Source organism: Rhinatrema bivittatum, chromosome 2, assembly GCF_901001135.1.
Source record: "Rhinatrema bivittatum chromosome 2, aRhiBiv1.1, whole genome shotgun sequence".
NCBI classification, from domain to species: Eukaryota; Metazoa; Chordata; class Amphibia; order Gymnophiona; family Rhinatrematidae; genus Rhinatrema; species Rhinatrema bivittatum.
The window spans coordinates 91,217,806-91,239,290 of record NC_042616.1 but is presented as its reverse complement, the minus strand read 5'-3'; the positions used below and the strand labels follow the sequence as shown (position 1 = coordinate 91,239,290).

Sequence of the window (21,485 nt, the reverse complement as noted above, 5' to 3'; positions counted from 1 at the left end):
GAAAGGTACAATTTTCAAAGGGTTTAGGATTGTAACTTTTGCAGTTGGGCTCCTAAATTGGCGCTCTCAAACATTTACTAAAGCTGAGTACCTAAATTTAGGATCATAGTTTCACTAGGAGTCTAAATATAAGAGCCTAAAATGTGGGTGGTTACAGGGATGGAATTAGGGTGGGGAAACAAAGTTAAGAGCTTTGCACTGATTTTCAGAACTAGGCACCTAATTTAGGAGACTAAATCTAGGCAAATTAATAGCAGGCCTACATTTAGGGTCATAAGTTGTAGATACCTAACTTTTGTCAATTTTCAGCTGAAAATAGGCACTAAAGTACATTAAGTACACAATTTATACACTCTAAATAAAAACAAAACAAGTGTTGATGACAAATTCATCCCCAATAATTGCAAAATAATAAAGGGTGTTAGTAACAGATGATATATAAGGGGTTGGGTTGCAAAGAGGGGAACAGTTTTCAAAGGCTATAGCATTGCAGGAAATGAGGGAGAAAGAGAAGGAAGAATCCGTTATTTTTGAAACAGTAGTTTATTTACTTATTTATTTAAGACTTTTTTTATACCGATATTAGTAGCTACATCTTATCGGTTTACAGCAGAACTAAGATTGGAAATTACATTAAACAGGAATCGGGGATGGGATTACATAGGAGCAGAGGTGTAGCAAGGAAAAACAAGGTAAGTACAAACGCAACGGCTTCTTGAAGTAACATGGAAGCCGATAAACAAATGTTACAGTGAAGAATAAACAGTAGTTGTCAGGATGTAAGGATCAACCAAAAAATAAGGTGGAGCAGAGCCAAAACACACAAAAAAGTAAGTATGAGAGAGCACTAGTGTGTTATGAAAACACTCAGATCTGTCCTTAGCATTGTTAAACATTATAAAAAGGTTGCAAATGCTATAGTTGCTTATTTAATGAAGAACTCTTCAAAATACAGAAGCACCCAAGAGCAGTCAGGATATTAGGAGTACCATGGACAGGAGCAGAAAAAGATTTGAAGTAGAAGGAAAGATAAGTTTGACATGTAAAGTTTTAAATGACAAAGGGGCATCCAGGATGTGAGAGAAGAAAGCTAGTCAGTGACCCTGTTTTAGACAGAAAAAATTGAGATTGAGACATTTATCATCGGTAAAGAAATAGTTAAAGCCAAAGGAGTATGTGCATTTTCCCAGGAATGTGTGAACAGAGAAGAGATACTGGGTTAAGGACAAAGCCCAGTGGCTGCCAAATGAGCAGGAAAAAGAGAACAAAGACATGAAAGAACTAAGAGCCAATATTCAGTGCCATTTGTCTGGCTAAGTTTGGACTTAAGTAGGCAAAACAGGCGGAGTAAACAGCACACACATGTATTAAACTTACAACAGAGGAATAATATGTGGCAACAATCTACTGGTCAATATATCTTAGCAAGAAATGATTTTTAATAGTGCATACAGACACAGATGTGGTACATATATATCTTAAATATACCGTCGCAAAGACATTGTACACACAAGGGACCCCTTGTGTGGGAGTCCTTGTGTGTACTATGTCTTTGTGACTATATATTTAAGATATATATGTACCACATCTGTGATTGTATGCACTATTAACAATCTATCTTGCTAAGATATATTGGCCAGTAGATTGTTGCCACACATTATTCCTCTGTTGTAAGTTTGGACTTAACCAGACAAATGGTGCCATTCAAATATTTGGCTGTGCTTAGCAGCCGGTACTTATTCTGCTAACTTTTTATCTGGCTAAAATGTTAGCCAAATAAGTCAGGGGCTGGGGCATTCAAAGGTAGAGTCAGCTATCCAATATCTTAACTGGATAAAAAATGATATTCAGAATTATCTGATTCAGTTAGTTGATAACTTTAGGACTGCATAAAGGCAGTCAAGGGATAGGAGGCAATGTTCTGTTGTGGATTGATAACTGTTTAAAAGATAGAGAGTAGGTCTAAGTGGTCAATTTTTTCAATGGAGAAAGGTGAATAGTGGAGTGTGATAGGGATCTGTACTAGGACTGCTGCTGCTTAACTTACTCATAAATGACCTAGAGATAAGAAAGATGAGCGAGGTGATCAAATTTGCTGCTGATAAAAAAAATTATTCAAAGTTGTTAAATCACAAGAGAATTGCAAGAAATTGCAAAAGATCTTGCAAGATTGAGAGACTGGGCATCCAATTGGAAGATAACATTTAATGTGGACAAGTGCAAAGTGATGCATGTAGAGAAGAACAACCCAAATTATAGATACACAATGCTAGGTTTCACTTTGGGAGTCACCACCCAGGAAAAGGATTTAGGCATCGTCATGATTGATATTTTGAAATCCTCTGTTCAGTGTGGGCGGTAGCCAAGAAAGCAAATAGAATAGTAGTAATTATTAAGAAAGGAATGGAGACTAAAACAGAAAATATCATATAATGCCCTTGTATCACTTCATGGGGTGACCACATCTTGAGTACTGTGTGTAGTTCTGGTCACTGCACCTCAAAAAAGACAGCAGAATTCGAAAAAGTACAGAGAAGGGCGACCAAAATCATAAAGGAGATGGAACAATTCCTCTATGAAAAAAGGCTAAAAAGGTTAGGGCTTTTCAGTTTGGAGAAGAGGCAGCTAAGTGGAGATATGATAGAGGTCTATAAATGAATAGAGTGAAATGGGAAAACACAAATTGGTTGTTTACTCTTTCAGAAAGTACATTATCCCAGGACAAGCAGGATGGTAGTCCTCACATGTGGGTGACGTCACTGGACGGAGCCCTATCACGGAAATATTTTCTGTCAAAGTTTCTAGAACTTTTGACTGGCACACTGAGCATCCCCAGCATGCCATAATCCCTGTAGCCACAGGGGTCTCCCTTCAGTCTCTTTTTTTTCCACACTGCAGTTTGTCTTGCGGTTAGGAGCTCTGTGGGAATTCTTTCATACAATTTTCCTCACGTAAAAAATTTGAAAATTACATTAAAAAGTTCCCTCATAGGGGTCTCCCTTTGCGATATTGTTTTTCATCGCTCAGTGAGTAAAGTTCACTGTCCCCGGTTGGTTCTTGCCCCTACCTTTTTTGGTGTCCACAGGCCATCGACCATTTTTGGGCCTCAACCTCTGCCATCATAGCAACAGGTTTCCAAAAATGTCCGGCATGCCCTCATACCATGTCGATTACCGACCCACATGATGTCTGTGTGCTGTGCCTCAGCTCACCACACGTTTCTCACTGCCCAAGTTGTGCTCAGATGACTCCGAAGGGTAGGCGGGCTCGCCTCCACAAGATGGGAGACCCTGTTTAAAATCAAGCTGACTCCATCGACATCCACCCAATAATCACCAGCAGGAGCATCGAAGAAATTAGTCATCAAACCTCGCCGGGAGCACCAGGGCAGCGGTGACCATCCGTCACCTACTCCTTCTAAGGCATCTGTATCATCTTCCTCTATGCTGGAGAAAGACCGGACTGAGCACCGAGGGAGGCACCGAAGCAAATCTACTCCCGGTACCGGCACAGACACTGCATCGGCCTTGATGGCTATCAAGTCGCTTGTGAAGAGGACATGGGTAGGAGGAGCCATTAACACCTTCTCCACCTGAAAGCTGGGTTCAAAAAAGGTTTGGATAAGTTCTTGGAGGAGAAGTCCATTAATGGCTATTAATCAATTATACTTAGAGAATAGCCATTGCTATTAATTGCATCAATAGCATGGATTCTTCTTAGTGTTTGGGTAATTGCCAGGTTCTTGTGGCCTGGTTTTGGCCTCTGTTGGAAACAGGATGCTGGGCTTGATGGACCCTTGGTCTGACCCAGCATGGCAATTTCTTATGTTCTTATGAAAAACCAAGGCGATCCCCACCGATATCAATGCTGGGTACTGAGCCCCCACAAGTCCCTGTGGATGTGCCAATAGCGCCTAGCCTACCTCCCTCTGTAGCTGCGATATCTACACCAACTTTCAGGGAGGAACTGGACGGTTTCATCCGCCAGGCAGTGCTCAATGCTCTCTGAGATTTACAGCCATCGATGCCGGCCCCCATACCGACACTGGAGCCATCGATATTTACACCATCGCTAACCAGACTGAATCCACTCATCTGTGCCCTTCCGACACAGCCCAGGCCACCGATGCCAAAGCAACCCGCAAAGTCTCTGCAAGTCCCGATTCCCATTCCGGGCTCTTCAGAGAATGAAGGCATGGAATCCAGTCCCCTTTCAACACAGATTCCACCGATGCAGGAACTGATGCCTGGTCCATCAGGGCTCTCGGGATTTAGAGGCCCTTGTTTCCCCTTCGGTGCCACTGAAACCCATACCGGTACCACCGCATCTTCCATAGAGGCGATCGAAGGATCCATCAATGTCAACACGTCCAACAGTACCAACCTTCTTTCCTCCCTCAGGATCTTGACTAGAGACATGCGTGCGCATGTTATAAAATCAGGGGTCTGCGCACGCAAGGAGGTGCACAATTGTACACCTTGCGCATGTTATAAATGCTCACAGGGTGGTGGAAGCATAGATCAGTCTCTGAGGAAGTAGTGGAGGCAAAATTAAGCTTTTATTTAAAGAATCCCAGATTTAAGCAAAGGCAATTGTCTAGGCCACCAAATATCCATGCCAAAGAGGAGCCTGCTCCTGCTTGCTTTTTAGGACTATGTACCAGTGCTGCTCCAAAGGGTGTACACCTTGGCATCCTGGCCCTTCTGGCCAGCCCCCCAATCTTTGGGGAGGGTGAGATTCATTTGCTCTCTGGTCCTTCCTGTGGGTGCCAGTCTTATATCCAGCCCTGAATTAAAGAAAGAATGGGACAAGCACAGAGGATTCTTGGTTGTGGATAAATGAGGATGCCAATAAATTAAGCTGTTTAGTACTGAAATAGGAAAAATGAGCAGTCTAGATGGGCCTTGCCGTCTTTATCTGCCAATATATCCAATGTTTCTGTGTGAGACCTGCATTTTTCAAGCCAAAGGAGTTAATTTGGTTCCTCTATTCGTTATTAAAGTATATTAATATAGAGTAATCAGATAATACTCATAATTAATTTTTTCTGAGCATTAGCTGTAAAAAAAACAACTAACGTTGCCGTATTTTTACTATTAACATCAGCGTATTTGTTACCTTTTTAATCTTTCAAACCTGTATCAGAGAGATAAGATGACCTATATTGAGGAAAAGGAGAAATGCAGTTTAAGCCTGAATTTAAAAAAAAATCGAGCTATCGTTCCTTTAATTGTATAGTTTAAAAGTCTTTTCCCCCAATACCTTTTTGTTGGTTGACTGAAAAGGCATATAGATGAGTTTTTGTCTGCACACAGAAAAAAAATCTGTAACATTTCTAGGATAGCATTATAGTTTTAGTTTAAACTCAATTTCCCTGAACATATGGGAGAACTAGAATCAAAACAGAAAAATAGAAATTGTGCAACAAAAAATGGCAATCATAATCTTAAAAAGCATCAATATAAAGGAATAAAAGACTCAAAAGATCTGTAATTAAGATGCATCATGTTACAAGGATATAGTGATGCCATTTAGAATATATTACAGTTAGGGCTTGTACTGGCAATTTAAGCCTTCCAAACAGTGTAAAAAATGTCACTAAATGTTTCATTGAGTGTTTGTGCAGTCATTTTATCCATTACCATATTTTCTTGTAACTTAAAATTGAGGAGGTGGTCTCAATCCACTTAAGCAAAGTATAGTTTTTGTCTGGCTAGTCACAGTTTTTCCTCAAGCAACAACTTATGAAATTTCTTGCCTGGTAAGGATTTTTTAAATCTTTCCCAAGCCTTAGTCAACTTCATTTTTAATCAGTCAGCTTTGAATAATAATAGTGAGATGAGATAAATTGTTCCAGAATACCATAAGCAATGAGCAAGAGAGCATTTGAAACAGGTAGTGGAAGCAATTATATATCCCTTATATGACCAGCAGGGATTAAACACAATTCTGTGCAGAATTCTAAAGGTTACTGGTCATGTATTATATACTGTATCTATATCTATATGTGTATATATAGATATACAGTAACATACGTGCATAAACATATTTTATTAAAGGTTGGATTGAACAACTACCAGACACACCAATTGATGAATCTATTCCTGGGTCGGAAAGCTCTGAGAAGATAAAGAAACGTTACAGAAAAAAGAAAAATAAACTTGAAGAAACCTTCCCAATGTACTTGCAGGTAATTATTATGTATAATAAATTATGAGCAATTTTATAGACTGTAACTTAGTATAAAAATAATTTGTAAGGTAAGATAAAATGTAAAATAAAGTTGTAAGTCAAGCAAAATATTCCAATGTTATGAACTTGGGTAGCAAATGTGAGGTGAGATTCAACAACAGATTTTAGCCAAACACTGCATACAGTAACCATGCATGAACCCAATGAGTATTTTTTCTTTTAGCTGGGGTTTATTGAATTTCATATGATGTGATTTTGGGAACAGGCTTAGTTTTCTTTTTTTATTTTAGGACTATATCCTAGGCTTTGATGCTTTGACTTATTTTATGATTGGTGTTAGTGTCTTATATAAGAACATAGCATAAGATATGCCATACTGGATCAGACCAAGGGCCCATCAAGCCCAGTATCCTGTTTCCAACAGTGGCCAATCCAAGTCACAAGTACCTGGCAAGTTCCCAAACTTTAGATAAATTACAAGCTACTATTGCTTATTAATTACCGTAATAGCAGTTTATGGAATTTTCCTCTAGGAACTTATCCAAACCTTTTTTAAATCCAGATACACTAACTGCTGAACCACATCCTCTGGCAATGAATTTCCAGACATTAACTATGCACTGAGTGAAAAAGAATTTTCTTCAATTTGTTTTAAATGAGCTATATGCTAACTTCATGGAGTGCCCCCTGGTCCTTCTATTATCTGAGAGTAAATAACAGATTTCATTAACTTGTTCATGTCCTTTCATTATTTTGTAGACTTCTACCATTCCCCCCAGGTGTCTCTTCTCCAAACTGAGCAGCCCTAACTTCTTTTAGCCTTTCCTCACAGGGCAGCCATCCCATGCCCCTTATCATTTTGGTCGCTCTTCTCTGCACTTTCTCCAGTGCAGCTATATCCTTTTTGAGATGCGATGACCAGAATTGCACACAGTATTCAAGGTGTGGTCTCACCATGGAGTGATACAGAGGCATTATGACATCCTCCCTTTTATTTGCCATTCCCTTTCTAATCATTCCTAACATTCTGTTTGCTTTCTTGATCGCCACAGCACACTTAGCTGATGATTTCAATGTATTATCCATTATGATGCCTAGATCTCTTTCCTGGGCGTAACTCCTAAGATAGAACCTAACATTGTGTAACTACAGCAAGGGTTATTTTTCCCTTTATGCATCACTTTGCACTTGTCCACATTACATTTCATCTGCCATTTGGAAAACCAGTCTTCCAGTCTCACAAGGTCCTTTAGCAATTCATCACAATCTGCTTGAGATTTAACTACTCTACATAATTTTGTGTCATCCACAAATTTGATCACCTCACGCGTCGTACCCCTTTCCAGATATATTAAAAAGCACCCGTCCAAGTACAAATCTCTGAGGTACTCCACTCTTTACCTTTTTCCACTGTGAAAACTGACCATTTAATCTTCCTCTGTTTCCTGTCTTTTAACCAGCTTGCAGTCCACAAAAGGACATCACCTCTTGACTTTTTAGTTTTCTTAAAAGCTTCTCATGCAGTAGGGATGTGCAGAGGGATGCCATACGTTGCATTCGGGATACGTATTCGTCATGGGGCAGATACGTTGCATATGTCCGTATGGCGCCCCGATGCGGTTATATGTCTTAATCTATTCGTTACCTGGCTAAAATTAAATTTACTCCAACCCCCCTGACCCCCCCCAAGACTTACCAAAACTCCCTGGTGGTCCAGCGGGGGGTCCGGGAACCATACCCTGTACTCACACACCCTCGGCCGTCGGCCCTGTGACATAGTAAGGGCAAAGGTAGCGCCGGCGCCATTTTGAATACTGGCAATATGGCCCGAGTGCAGGAAGTCGCTCCCGGACCCCCGCTGGACTTTGGGCAAGTCTTGTGGGGGTCATGAGGCCCCCCCCCCAAGCTGGCCAAAAGTCCCTGGGGGTCCAGCGGGGGTCCAGGAGCAATTTCCTGCACTTGTGATGTTGGATGCCAGGAATCAAAATGGCGCCGATAGCCTTGCCCTTACTATGTCACAGGGGCTACCGGTGCCATTGGTCAGCCCCTGTCACATGGTAGGAGCACAAGATGGTGCCGATGGCCATGTGACAGGGGCTGACCAATGGCACCAGTAGCCCCTGTGACATAGTAGGTCAAAGGCTATCGGCGCCATTTTGATACTGGTACCGAGGGTGTGTGAGTGCAGGGTATGGTTCCCGGACCCCCCGTTGGACCACCAGGGAGTTTTGGTAAGTCTTGGGGGGGATCAGGAGGGTGGGGGGGTTGTTTAAATTGGCGGCCGAGCAATTCGGCGAAAATTCGTTGTATTAGTGGGGAATCGCGATACGTTTCGCTTTCCCCACGAATACAACGAATAGTGCAACATACGTTGCGGATCGCCAATACGGCGAAAACGAATGCACACCCCTATCATGCGGGACTTTGTAGAATGCCTTCTGAAAATCCAAATGCACCACATCTACTGATTCACCTTTGTCCACATGTTTATTCACCCCTTCAAAAAATGTAGGAGATTTGTGAGGCAAGACTTTCCTTGGGTAAATCCATGTTGGCTGTGCCCCATCAAACCATGCCTATTTAAATGTTTTGTGATTTTATTCTTTATAACATTTCCACGATTTTTCCCAGCACTGAAGTCAGGCTCACCGATCTATAGTTTCCCAGATCACCGCTGGATCCCTTTTTCAATATAGGGGTTACATTGGCCATCTTCCAAACTTGAGGTACATCGGATGATTTTAATGATAGGTTACAAATTAATTGAAATAGGTCTAAATTTTCATTATTTTAATTCTTTCAGAATGCTGGGGTGTATACCATCCGGTCCAGGTGATTTACTACTCTTCTATTTGTCAGTCAGGCCTACCACATCTTCCAGTTCACCGTGATTTGGTTCAGTTGATCTGAATCATCACCCAGGAAAACCTTTTACGGAATGAGTCTCTCTCCAACATCCTCTTCAGTGAACACCGAAGCAAAGAAATCATTTAATCTTTCCACAATGGCCTTATCTTCTCTTAGTGCCCCTTTAATCCCTTGATCATCCAACGGTCCAACCAACTCCCTTGCAGTCTTTCTACTTTGGATATATTTTTTAAAGTTTTAATTATGAGTTTTTGCCTCTATGGCCAACTTCTTTTCAAATTCTCTCTTAGCCTGTCTTATCAGTGGCTTACATTTAACTTGCCAATGCTTATACTTTATCATATTTTGTTCTGATGAATCCTTCTTCAAAATTTTGAATCTTTTGGCTAAAATAGCCTCTTTCACTTCACCTTTTAACCATGTTAGTAATTGTTTTACCTTCCTTTCACCTTTCTTGATGCGTGGAATACATCTCAACTACATCTAGGATGATATTTTTTAACAATATCCATGCCTGTTGCACACTTTTTACCTTTGTAGCTTCACCTTTCAGTTTTTTCCTAACTTTTTCTCATTTTATCAAATTTTCCCTTTTGAAAATTTAGTGCTAGAGCCGTGGATTTACTTATTGCCCCCATTCCAGTCATTAATTCAAATTTGATCATATTATGTCACTTTTGCCTGAATATGTGCATGAGAGAGAGTGCGTGCCATGTGTGTACGAAAGAGAGAAAGAGAGCCTGACTATGTGCATGAGACTGAGCCTGCATGTTGTATATGAGAGAGAGCTTGCAAGTGTGCATATGAGAAAATGTCTGCATGTATGAAACAGCACCTACATGTGTGTATGAAAGAAAGCTTGAATATGTGCATGAGTGAGCGCTTGCATGTGTATGAGAGAGCGCACCTGCATGTGTTTATGAGAGTTCCTGCATGTGTGTATGAGAGAGAGAGTGCCTATGTGTGTTAAGGAGAGAGAGTGCCTATGTGTGTTAAGGAGAGAGAGAGGATAAAGATTGTTTGGCCTTCTTTACCCATATTCACAACAATCTCTGGAAAATTGAAAGATGTTAGGTATTTATTTATTTACTGGTATGGAGAGCTGGAGATTTTTAATTATTTAATTTTTAATTATTTTAAATTTTGGGGCGTTATTGATTGTGTCTGCTCTTTTGAAATATTTTATTGGTGTTTGGGAAATATTAGAACAAATTTATGTGAATTTTTAAATTATTAGGTGACCAATATTGAAAGATGGCCATTTAAGTAACTTGGCTGGGTATAACTTTTTCGGCTAAATTACACGGTATATTCAGCAGCACGGCCTTATCAATATATATACACATATATATTTGTACTTAGCTGTATCAGTTGTAACCATCTAACGTAGCTGGTAAACTTATGCAGCTAAGACAAAATATTGCTATTTAGTTGCATAAGTTATGTGGCTAAGTTGCTCCACGCATTGCCCGCCCACAAATTAATGCAGCTATTTTTTTAGCCATATAACAGACTTGTATGGCTAAGAAGCAGCTAGTAAATGTAAGCGCATATTCTGCGGCTGCAACTTAACTACATAAGTCCTACTTATCTGGCTAAGTAGTGCTGAACGCCCTTTGAATATTGGGCCCCCTGTGTTAGTCAGCTGCTTTGATATATTCTTTCTTTTCATGGTTTTAATATTATGAATGATGTCTTATATCTCTTGATTTTATTGCTTGATGTTTTGTGAGTTGTGATTATGTTTCTGCTTTTCCATTGTTGCACTGCATAATACTGTCGGGCTTGTGGTTACCAGAGCATGCTTGTGAACGAAAGAGAATGAGTGAGCCAATGAGCATATGTTTGAGCAAGAGGACTATTTAAGCCAGTGGTCCTGTGTGTGAGTATAAAAGAGAGCGATTGAGTCAGTGAGCATCTGTGTGAGCAAGAATGAGTCAGTGAACATGTGTGTGATCATGTATATGAGAGAGCAAATGAGCCAGTGAGCATGAGTGTGACACAGTGAGCATGTCTGTGAAAAGAGAGAGCATGTGAGCCAGTGAGCATGTACTTGAGACAGCGTGTGATCTAGTGAGCATGTGTGAGAGAGAATATAAGGGAGTTTGTGTGAGAATGAACAAGTGTGTTAAAGAGAGAAGAAAGCTGTGCATAACTCTCACCCTTTACTAATCCTTGACAGGGTGACTGGAATCTAAAGTTCCCAGATACGGAGAGCAGGGGATTTAATTTAGCTTTAATTTTAATTCCTGACATACCCAGATCAGTCCAGAAAAGTGGGTTGTGTATCCCTACCAGCAGGTGGAGTCAGTGAACAATTAGAACTTTGGGCACTGCTACATAACGAGTGCCACCTGCAGTCACTCAGTATTTCTCTGACTCCAGTGGGTGGTACAGATGCTCACCTGCAGTCTTTAGTTATATTTTTTATTTAGTTAGTTTGAATTTAATTTTTTGGTTTACAGTCACTTCCTGAGGTGTTAGGCACCTTCGTGGGCCATCCCTCAGTAGAAGCCGGGCGTCCGGGGAATTGGACATTCCTGTCAGGGTTTCACCTGCCACAGTTCGGTGTCTGATGACCAGGGGCTCCTGGCTACTCACCACCTTCTCTGCTACAGCTGCTCCCTTGTCTCCTGCAACAACTTTTCTCTGTGTCTTGGTAAAGTTTAATTTAAAAAGAAAAAAAAAAACTGTTTTCACTGCAGCTGACTGACCGTCTTCAGTGCTGAGGTAAGGAGAGGTGCAGGAGGGGCCAGGTCGTTTAAGGCCGGCCGGGGAAGCTGTCAGCAGTGTTCCCCTCAGCTCCCGGGGCTCCGGGTCATTTTCTTAGGGCAAGGGTGAGTTTTTATACGTGTGCCTCGTTTATTTGCCGCTTCCCTGCTGGGGGCCTTGCGATTTCACTATAGACAGGCTCCTTTCCCATGGCACGGCTGCGCGTGTTTTTTTTTCCCTCCTCAGCTGGTAGTCTCTTATCCCACAGCATGAAAAGTTTGTTTTTTCCGGCCCTGCCTGACTGAAATTTTCTCTGCGTTGCAGCGCTAAGCATTTCTTTTTTTTTTTTTTTTTATTCGCGCCCTTTTCTTTTTCACTTCAGACTATCGGTGTGCTGCTGCGAATGGGACTGAAAACAGAATCGTAGGCCTGCCGCGTGTGTGGGTCACGCGGCCAAGCATTAGATGCTGCCTCCTTATGCGCAGTGTGTTCCCCAGGGTTAGAGGGCCCTTCAGGGTTTCTTGCCTCCTCCCTTGGGGAGGGAACGTCTGTCTTGCCTTCGGCTTCACGGGAAGAGGATTCTCCACCTGTTCTAGCCCCAGTGAGAGAAGACCTCACCGGGGGAACTGATATCATCACCCCAGCCGACTCTCCAGTGGGGGAGGGGGACCCGGAGGGGTTTTCCCCAGAATTTGTCTTCCTTATGCACCAGGCTTTCCTGGCAAGGAAACGCTCGGCAGTAAAGCGGCTCAGTCTCCTGGGGGCAGGTTTGGATCCACTTGAGAAAAGAGGTCGGGGTACGGACCCTTGTCGGCGCCTCCCTAAACAGGCTCACCCCACAGGGGATTCTCCCCAGGGTATGCGAGTTCCGATCCCGGGGTATGGGGCGACGCCAGCTTCTGGGGTAGTAGGGGTGGCAGACCCGGATCTGCGGCCTGATCCACTGATATGGATACTGATGATCCGGATGAGCCCAGTGACCCTCCTGTGGAGGGGGATGACCCCAGCATGGTGCATTTATTCAAGTGGGATGAGTTAAGACCCCTTATTCCCCAGGTCCTTGAAGTTCTGGGACTTAAGGTTTCTCATGAAGAGTCTGCCAACGAGGGCGTCAGTCCAGTCCTCGAGGGCATTAGGGGTCCCACAACATCTTTTCCTCTGCCTAAGAAGGTTCGCAAACTAGTGACCCGGGAGTGGGAGACTCAGCCACGAGCACCCATTCCATCGTCGAAGCTGTCGGAGTCAGATTATCCAACTTTTACACAGATTGAGCAAGAATTACATCAGACCACTGGGTCTTAGAAGTGATCAAAGATGGGTATGTAATGGAGTTCTCGTGCCCTGTCCAGGTTTTTGTGGAGTCCCGAGTGGCCTCAAGTGTCAAGCGAGAGGCGGTCCGGGTGACTCTACAACATCTTCTCAAGCTCAAAGCTATTGTCCCAGTTCTGGAGGCTCAACAGGGAGGAGGTCGGTACTCTGTGTACTTTGTGGTCCCCAAGAAGGAGGGCACGTTTTGGCCCATCCTCGATCTGCAGAAGGTGAACCGTTGCCTTCGGGTTCCTCGTTTTCGTAGGGAAACCCTGAGGACAGTGATGGTCGCGGTTCAAAAAGGGGAGTGTCTCACTTCTCTGGACCTCACGGAGGCGTAATTACACATTCCTATACAGCTGAATCACCAGAGGTTTCTGCGGTTCAAGGTCTTGGGATGACACTTCCAATTTCGAGCCCTCCCATTTGGTCTCACATCAGCTTCTCGCATGTTCACCATGGTGATGGTGGCGGCCTTCCTTTGTCAGGAGGGAATCTTGGTCCACCCGTACCTGGATGACTGGTTGATTTGTGCGAAGTCTCGGGAGGACTGCGAGAGATTGGTGCACATGGTGATGTTCACATTGCGATCCCTAGGTTGGGTAAACCAATGTGCAGAAGAGTCACTTGGAACCCACTCAGAAGTTGATCTATCTCGGAACACAATTCGATACCATGCTGGGCAAAGTGTTTCTAGCGGCGGACCAAATAGGGAAGTTGTAGGAACAAATACATTCCCTTCTTCAAAGGAACAATCCCAAAGAGTGGCATCATCTTCAGGTCCTGGGCTCCATGGCTTCAACCTTAGACTTGGTTCCTTGGGCGTTCGCTCACTTAAGACCTTTACAGCATGCGCTTTTGTCTCGCTAGAGCCTGGTGTCAGAGCAATTCCATCTACCAATGCCTCTACTTCCGGAATCCAGAACCAGTCTGTCATGGTGGCTGTCACTGGACAATCTGGAATGGGGGGTGGATTTGGACAATCTGAATTGGCTGATAATCTCCACCGATGTCAGCCTCTCAGTTTGGAGGGCAGTGTGTGCAGACAGGTCCGCCCAAGGGCTCTGGTCGGCAATGGAAAGATCCTGGACTATAAACCAGCTCGAGACCAGGGCTGTACATCTGACCCTGCGGGCGTTTCTTCCCTGGATACAGGGCAGAATGGTGCGAGTCTTCTTGGAAAATGTGACAATGGTGGCGTACATCAACTGGGAAGGCGGGACTCGAAGTCCCCCATGTCACGGGAGTAGAGAATGTGCAAGCCGATTATCTCAGCTGTCAGCAACTAGACCCAGGGAAATAGAACTATCTCTCGAGGCGTGGAATCTCATTTGCGCCAGATGGGGATCTCCTTAGCTAGATCTGATGGCAACGCAGGCGAATACAAAAACAGTTCGTTTTTTCAGCCGTCGCCGAGAACAGGGCTCGGTGGGCATAGACGCTCTTGTGTGTCCTTGGTCCACAGGGTTTCTTTTGTATGCCTTCCCGCTCTGGCCCCTCATAGGTTGGCTTCTCCGTCACATAGAGCGGCACCCGGGAAGGGTGATTCTGGTGGCGCCGGAGTGGCCACGTCATCCATGGTTCGCAGATCTGGTACGCTTGGCTCTTAGAGGGTCCATTTCAGCTGGCTCATCTAACGCATCTGCTCCATCAGGGGCCCATATTTTCGGATCGGGAGGATCGCTTCTCTCTCGCAGCTTGGCTTTTGAGAGGAGACGTTTACGCTTGAGGGATTATTCAGAACAAGTCATTTCCACCCTCCTACAGTCGAGACATCCAGCTACCTCTATGGCCTGTGTGAGAGTTTGGAAGCTTTTTGAGACGTGGTGTCATCAGCGTTCCTGCGACCCTTTAGCGGTGCATGTTCCTCAGGTGCTTGACTTTCTGCAACAGGGCCTCGCTAAGGGCTTAGCGTTCAATTCCCTTCATGTACAAGTTGCAGCTCTAGGTGCCTTGCGGGGAAACTTTGACGGCTGTTCGCTGGCAGCGCATCCGGATATTGCTCAGTTTCTTAAGAGGGTCAAACATTTGCGCCCTCCCATCTGTTCAGTGTGTCCCGATTGGAGTTTGAATTTAGTCCTGTGAGTTCTATGTGGCGCTCCTTTTGAGCCTCTTCGTGGAGTTTCGCTGAAAGATTTGACTTTGAAAAAGGTGCTTTTGGTTGCCATTTGCTCGGCCTGTCGGATCTCAGAGTTGCAGGCGCTGCCTTGTCGGGATCCTTTTCTTCGGATTCTCTACGATCGGGTATTGTTACGTACGGTTCCGTCCTTTGTCCCTAAGGTGGTTTCAGCCTTTCATGTCAATCAAACTATGGAGCTTCCTGGGTTCCCTAACTGGTCCCGGGAGTCTTCTCAGAACAGAGACCTTCATCTTTTGGATGTGCGGCACACCTTATTGTATTATCTGGAGATTACCAATGACTTCAGACGTTCTTATCATTTGTTCGTTCTCTTTGGTGGCCCAAAGAAGGGGGGACAAAGCATCAAAGGCGACCATATCTCGATGGATTAAGGAAACCATTTGCACGGCATACATAGCCCGAGGACAACAGGTGCCTTTGGGTCTCAGAGCTCATTCCACTAGGGCTCAGGCTACTTCCTGGGCAGAGTATCAGTTACTGTTGCCTCAGGAGATCTGTAGGGTGGCAGTGTGGTCGTCTATTCACACTTTTACGAAACATTACCAATTGGATGTTAAGGTTTCTGATGAACCGTCCTTCGGGGAGAGTGTGTTTCGTGCGGGTCTTTCAGGTTCCCACCCAGTGTAGGATGGTTTGGGTACATCCCACTTTTCTGGACTGATCTGGGTATGTTCAGGAAATGAAAATTGGTTCTTACCTGCTAATTTTCATTCCTGTAATACCACAGATCAGTCCAGAGGCCCACCCCTTTCTTCAGATACCGAAAGACTATCTTGGTCATAACCTGCTTACGTTTTTTATTGTTGAAGCTCCTTTTTTGCAGACATGATTCATGGAGCAGTTTTTAGCAGTTGTTCGGTCTGGTTTTTGCCAGCGGCGAAGGAATAGTCCGGAAATTTGATTGGGTGTGCTACCCTTCGTTATTTAGTTCTGTTAGCATGGGCTTTGGTACAGGTCAATACTGAGTGACTGCAGGTGGAACTCTCGTTATGTAGCAGTGCCCAAAGTTCTAATTGTTCTCTGACTCCACCTGCTGGTAGGGATACCCAACCCATTTTTCTGGACTGATCGTTGGTATTACAGGAACGAAAATTAGCAGGTAAGAACCAATTTTCATTTATTGGGGGGTGTTTGCTGTCTGCTATTTTGAAATATTTTATCCATGTTTGGGAAATTTAAGAAAAACAAAGTTATATGTTTGTAATCATTGGATGATCTTTTCAGCAGCTGTTTAGAAATATTTATTCTTTTTATGAGTTTGCATTTACTGTTATGATTGTTGCTTTGTATTTCTTGATGTTATTGTTTGATATTTAGTGAGGAATGATATTTGTTTTTCCATTCCATACGTCTGGCTTGTTGTGGTTTCAAGTTGTTTTTGTCTGCATGTTTCTATTTATACTTTATTATCTCTTCATTTTGTATTTGGTGAGGGTCTGTGTGTTCTACATATATATATCTAAGGTGAAGTATTCTGCAAAGTGACCCCAACTGATTTGCATGGATGAAATGAGGGACTACAGCTTTGGTTACTTACTGTTGGTCTAGAGTATGGTCTATTTCTTAGTTATTGAGGAAAAATGTGACATTTAATTTGAAGATAATTGGGCTTAATTTTGCCAGGTTTCAGAATTGACTTGGCATGTTGATGTATGTGCTGCAGAGAAAGTGCACAAGGGAGTAAGATACCCCTTGGGCCGGTTTTCACAATCTCCCCCAGGCTGATATTTTCCTGCAATCCGCCCCTGATTGCAGCTGAGAATTGTCATCTTGTTCAACAAGAGAACCTCTTATAAACTCTCAGTTGGAGAAAATTGTTGTGTGCGCATTTGTCCAATTGTTCTAGGATGAGTAAGAGCAATGCCACTACAGAAATGGAGAGAAAACCAGTGAAATATTAGGGCTTAAAGTAGTAACTAAGGATAAAAAATGAAATAAGATATTCAAGAGGACGTAGAAGAATAGTACATGGAAGTCTTGAGGTATGCCATGGACAAAATCAAGTAGTGTACGGAAGCCCACCCCAGGAGAAAATAGGGATAGTACTCCAGAAAAATAAGAATAGCATACAGAAGACCAGAGTTCAGTTTTCATACCCAGCTCCTGCATGTTGGGTCTTCTGGGGCTGGTGATGCAGTGGTTGCAGTCTTTATAATGCTCAGGAGGGAGGGTGTTTCTGCCATCACTTAGTAATGACATCTTCAGCCTATCATAAGCACATACTTGTGCCAGATTTCAGAAGACTAGCTCTATAATGCTTGAGCTAGATAGGAGAAATGAGGGATTAAAAGTAGAGAAAAACTCCAGGTGACATTGATTGAAGACCTTCTACATCATAGACCCAGATGGGACATGACCCAGTTGAGCTGCAAACTCGAACTACAGAATGAGGCAGCTGGGCAAACTAATCCCAGATAAACTACCCCAAAACTAAGAAATGCTAGGAAACTGTTTTAGATTTAATAGCTTTCCTTTTCCATATCTGAGCTCAAAAGTGAGTTACAATTCAGCTCCTGTAGTTCTTTCCCTACCCAGCAGGACTTGCAATCAGTGTTGTACCAGAGGCAATGGAAGGTGAATTGACTTGACCAAAATGACAGGAAGCATCAGTGGGAGAAGCAGGGTTTGAACCCTGGTTTCCCTGGTCTTCAGCTTGCTGCTTTAATCACCAGGCTACTCCTCTACTCCATTGTCTTTGTAATGAATATAATAATAATATACATTACAATAAATCATTTACAAAAGTGTTGCTCATTTTTGTATAGGAAGCCTTTTTTGGAAAAGATCTCTTGGATACCAGCAGACAAAGCAAGATGAACCTGCGGAATTTACCAGATGAGCCACCAACATTTTTAATGAAAACTACTATGGGCACAAGCTTTCTGGATCCCACTTCAGACCCTCTGCTTAGTTCAGCTTCAACTCTATTTCCATCAAAGCAGCGAGCTCAAGGTTTGTAAAGCTGAAGCTAAAATTGTTGCATTTTTCATTTTCTGATTTTTTTTATTTTGTTTTTATCTTTGTAGAATCAGGAAAAATTTGCTGTATTCTAATCTTATTTATACAAAATCATCTTTTCAGTATGCAAGTATATTTATAGAGCAGTGTTTCCCATCAGGTGTGCCAGAGCTGACACACAGGTATACTGCAGGACATTGGGGTGCCGGGGCTGTTTTATCTTTCCCTGTACAATGGACAGTCAACAGAATGTCATCCTATCATTAGGGAGTGTCAGAGAGCAGTGTTTATATGCTGCTGCTTCAGCTTCCCCCTCTGCTGTCTCTTCTCTGCAACTGAAACTGCACAGGGCTCCATAGTCTCAACCAAGTAATACTGGCCCCATGTGCTTCCAATTGAAGAGGAAACTTGGCAGAGGAGGAAGAAGCACCAGCAGGTAAGTTCTGGTGGCAGACATCTGTTGGGTGCAGGACATGGTGGTGAAGAAAGGACAGCTGAATGTGCTGGGGATGATGGAGGAGAGGGAAGGAAAGAGAAAGTGATGCTGGAAGGGGGAAGCGTGGAAGGAAAGGAAAGGGAGGGAAAGGTGATGCCAGAGGGTAGGAAGAGATAGGAAAGGTGATTCTGCTAGGGGGTGAAGGAAGAACAAAGATGATGATGATGATAATGCCAGGTGAGAGGGAAGAGAAGGAGGAGATGCAGGGATATGGTTGGGGGGAGTGGGAAGTGAAGAAAAGGTGATGATGCCAGAGGGGTAGAGGAAAGGGAAAGTGATGATTCCAGGGGGTGGGTGAAGAGGGAAAAGAAGGTTATGATGATGGTTGGGGAACAGGGAAGGGAGAAGAATGTGATGATGCCAGGGGTGAGGGAAGAGAAGGAGATGATGCTAGAGAGGAGGTGAGAAGAGAAGGTGATGATGATGCTGGTAGGTTAAGGGAGAGGGAAGAGAGCAGAAGGAAATGATGCCAGAGGAGAGGAAGAGAAAGTTGTTATGCCAGGTGGAAGGAATGGAGGGAGGGGGAGGGGAAGAGAAAGTGATGATTGCAGGAGGTGGAGGGAGAGGCAAAAGAGGGGAAGGGAATGGTAACATGAGAGGGAAGTAGGAAGGGAAGAGAAGATTTATTTATTTGTTGAGTTTTATATACCGTCATTTCGTGAAGCCATCATGTGGAGGGGTGGTATTGAAGAGATTGTGATGATGTTGATGGGTGTAGGAGGAAAGAAAAGAGTGTACTGATGCCAGAGAAGTGGGAGATAAGAATAGTGATGGTATGCCATGATGAAGTGAGCCCTGTGCTGGATGGGCCACAACATAAAAATCGTTGGGAACCAGTGTTGTAGAGAATAGTACCAAATGATATGCTTAGAGTAGAGTGAACCTTATAAGGCTCAAGCTCAGTACCTGGTTCTGAGTTGTTTTATCATTCTGCTGAGCCAAACATGAGCTGAGTCATATTTACCCCAGACTCACTGCCTCCTCAGACTAAGTCCAACTCTTTGAAGTTATCCTTAGCCTGCAGCTAGTACTGCATGTCTCTACCAAAGAAACTTGTGTTCTGCATTGCCACTCGCCACCACATTGTTCTTGAGGCACTGGAAGAAGTAAGCCACCACAAGAACATCATGAGAGCTGCCTTGTAATGTAGAATTCAGCCATGCTTAGTAGAGCTTTGTGGCAAGGAGCTAACTGCAGACTGGGAAGAGAATGCAGTAGGGATGTGAATCGTTTTTTGATGATTTAAAAAAATCGTCCGATATTTTTTAAATCGTCAAAAATCGGTACAGTGCGCGATACAATAGAAATTTTCACGATTTATTGTGAAAAATCGTTACTCCCGTTAGTGTCCTCTAACGGGAGTTATTTGGGGGGAGGGCGGGAAAACCGGCACACCAAAACAACCCCAAACCCACCCCGACCCTATAAAACTAATCCCTTATCTTCCCTCACCCCCCGAACCCCCCCCCAAAACTTTTTACGAGTACCTGGTGGTCTAGTGGGGGCGCAGGGACCGATCTCCCGCTCTCGGGCCATCGGCGCCATTTTGGCTGCCACTCAAAAATGGCGCCGATGGCCCGATTAAAAAAAAAACCCACCCAACCCTTTAAAGATGACCCCTTAGCTTCTCCCACCTTCCCGATCCCCCCAAAACATTTTTAAATTACCTGGTGGTCTAGTGGTGGTCCCGGGAGCGATCTCCCATTCTCGGGCCGTCGGCTGCCAATCATAAAGATGGCGCCGATGGCCCTTTGCCCTTACCATGTGACAGGGTATCCGTGCCATTGGCCGGCCCCTGTCACATGGTAGGAGCACTGGATGGCCGGGACCACCACTAGACCACCAGGTAATTTAAAAATGTTTTGGGGGGATCGGGAGGGTGGGAGAAGCTAAGGGGTTATCTTTAAAGGGTTGGGTGGGTTTTTTTTTTTTAATCTGGCCATCGGCGCCATTTTTGAGTGGCAGCCAAAATGGTGCTGATGGCCCGAGAGCGGGAGATCGGTCCCCGCGCCCCCACTGGACCACCAGGTACTCATAAAAAGTTTTGGGGGGGTTCAAGGGGTTAGGGGATTCACATCTCCAGCGATCAGATTTTTTTCTCCCTCTAGCCAAACCCGATCGTTGACGATCGGGCACACGATTCACATCTCTAGAATGCAGCTAGGGAAAGAACATAAGAACATAAGAAAATGCCATACTGGGTCAGACCAAGGGTCCATCAAGCCCAGCATCCTGTTTCCAACAGTGGCCAATCCAGGTCATAAGAACCTGGCAAGTACCCAAAAATGAAGTCTATTCCATGTTACCATTGCTAGGAGAGGGGGAAGGTAAGATGTGGCAGGGCTAGGACTTAGTGGGAAGAATGCAGCAAGGAGTGTACAGGAAAAGGAGGAATAAAATAAGCTGTGGAGAGAAAAAGGATGGAAGAAACAGGCAGTGGGAAATAAAGGGGAGAAGGTTGAAAAAGTAAAGGAAACAACTGGCCATATGTCAACACACAAACATCTTTATCAACCAAAATATGATACTTGGTAATTTTTGACTCGCCTGCACATTTTGTTCTGATTAATTTAAAATAGTTAAGTGTTTAATAAATCTTACACAGCCATTTCAGTGTTCTTTGTTTTAGTCTTAATGGTTATTATAAAAAGCAATATCACCAGAGATTTTGTTAATCAAAAAACAAATATGACTTTTTCATAGATACTTATTTTAGTTCTAATATGGTTTGCCTGTTCTTTATTTCTGTGTTAATTAATTTGGCTTAGTTTGTGCTTAGCTCTTGGAGCCAAGTCATATTCCTAAGCTCAG

At 43.6% G+C, this 21,485-nt stretch overlaps 1 protein-coding gene across 8 annotated transcripts in view; it reads left to right on the top strand.

Moving 5' to 3' along the window:
- Nucleotides 1-21,485, top strand: part of KMT2C (lysine methyltransferase 2C) — a 979,844-nt gene that overhangs the window by 540,420 nt on the left and 417,939 nt on the right. For all 8 annotated transcript variants that reach the window (XM_029588444.1, XM_029588443.1, XM_029588442.1 and 5 more), the window contains 2 exons: nucleotides 6,060-6,190; nucleotides 17,986-18,172. In XM_029588444.1, the coding sequence (XP_029444304.1) occupies nucleotides 6,060-6,190; nucleotides 17,986-18,172 (318 nt within the window). The remainder of the gene's footprint in view (nucleotides 1-6,059; nucleotides 6,191-17,985; nucleotides 18,173-21,485) is intronic.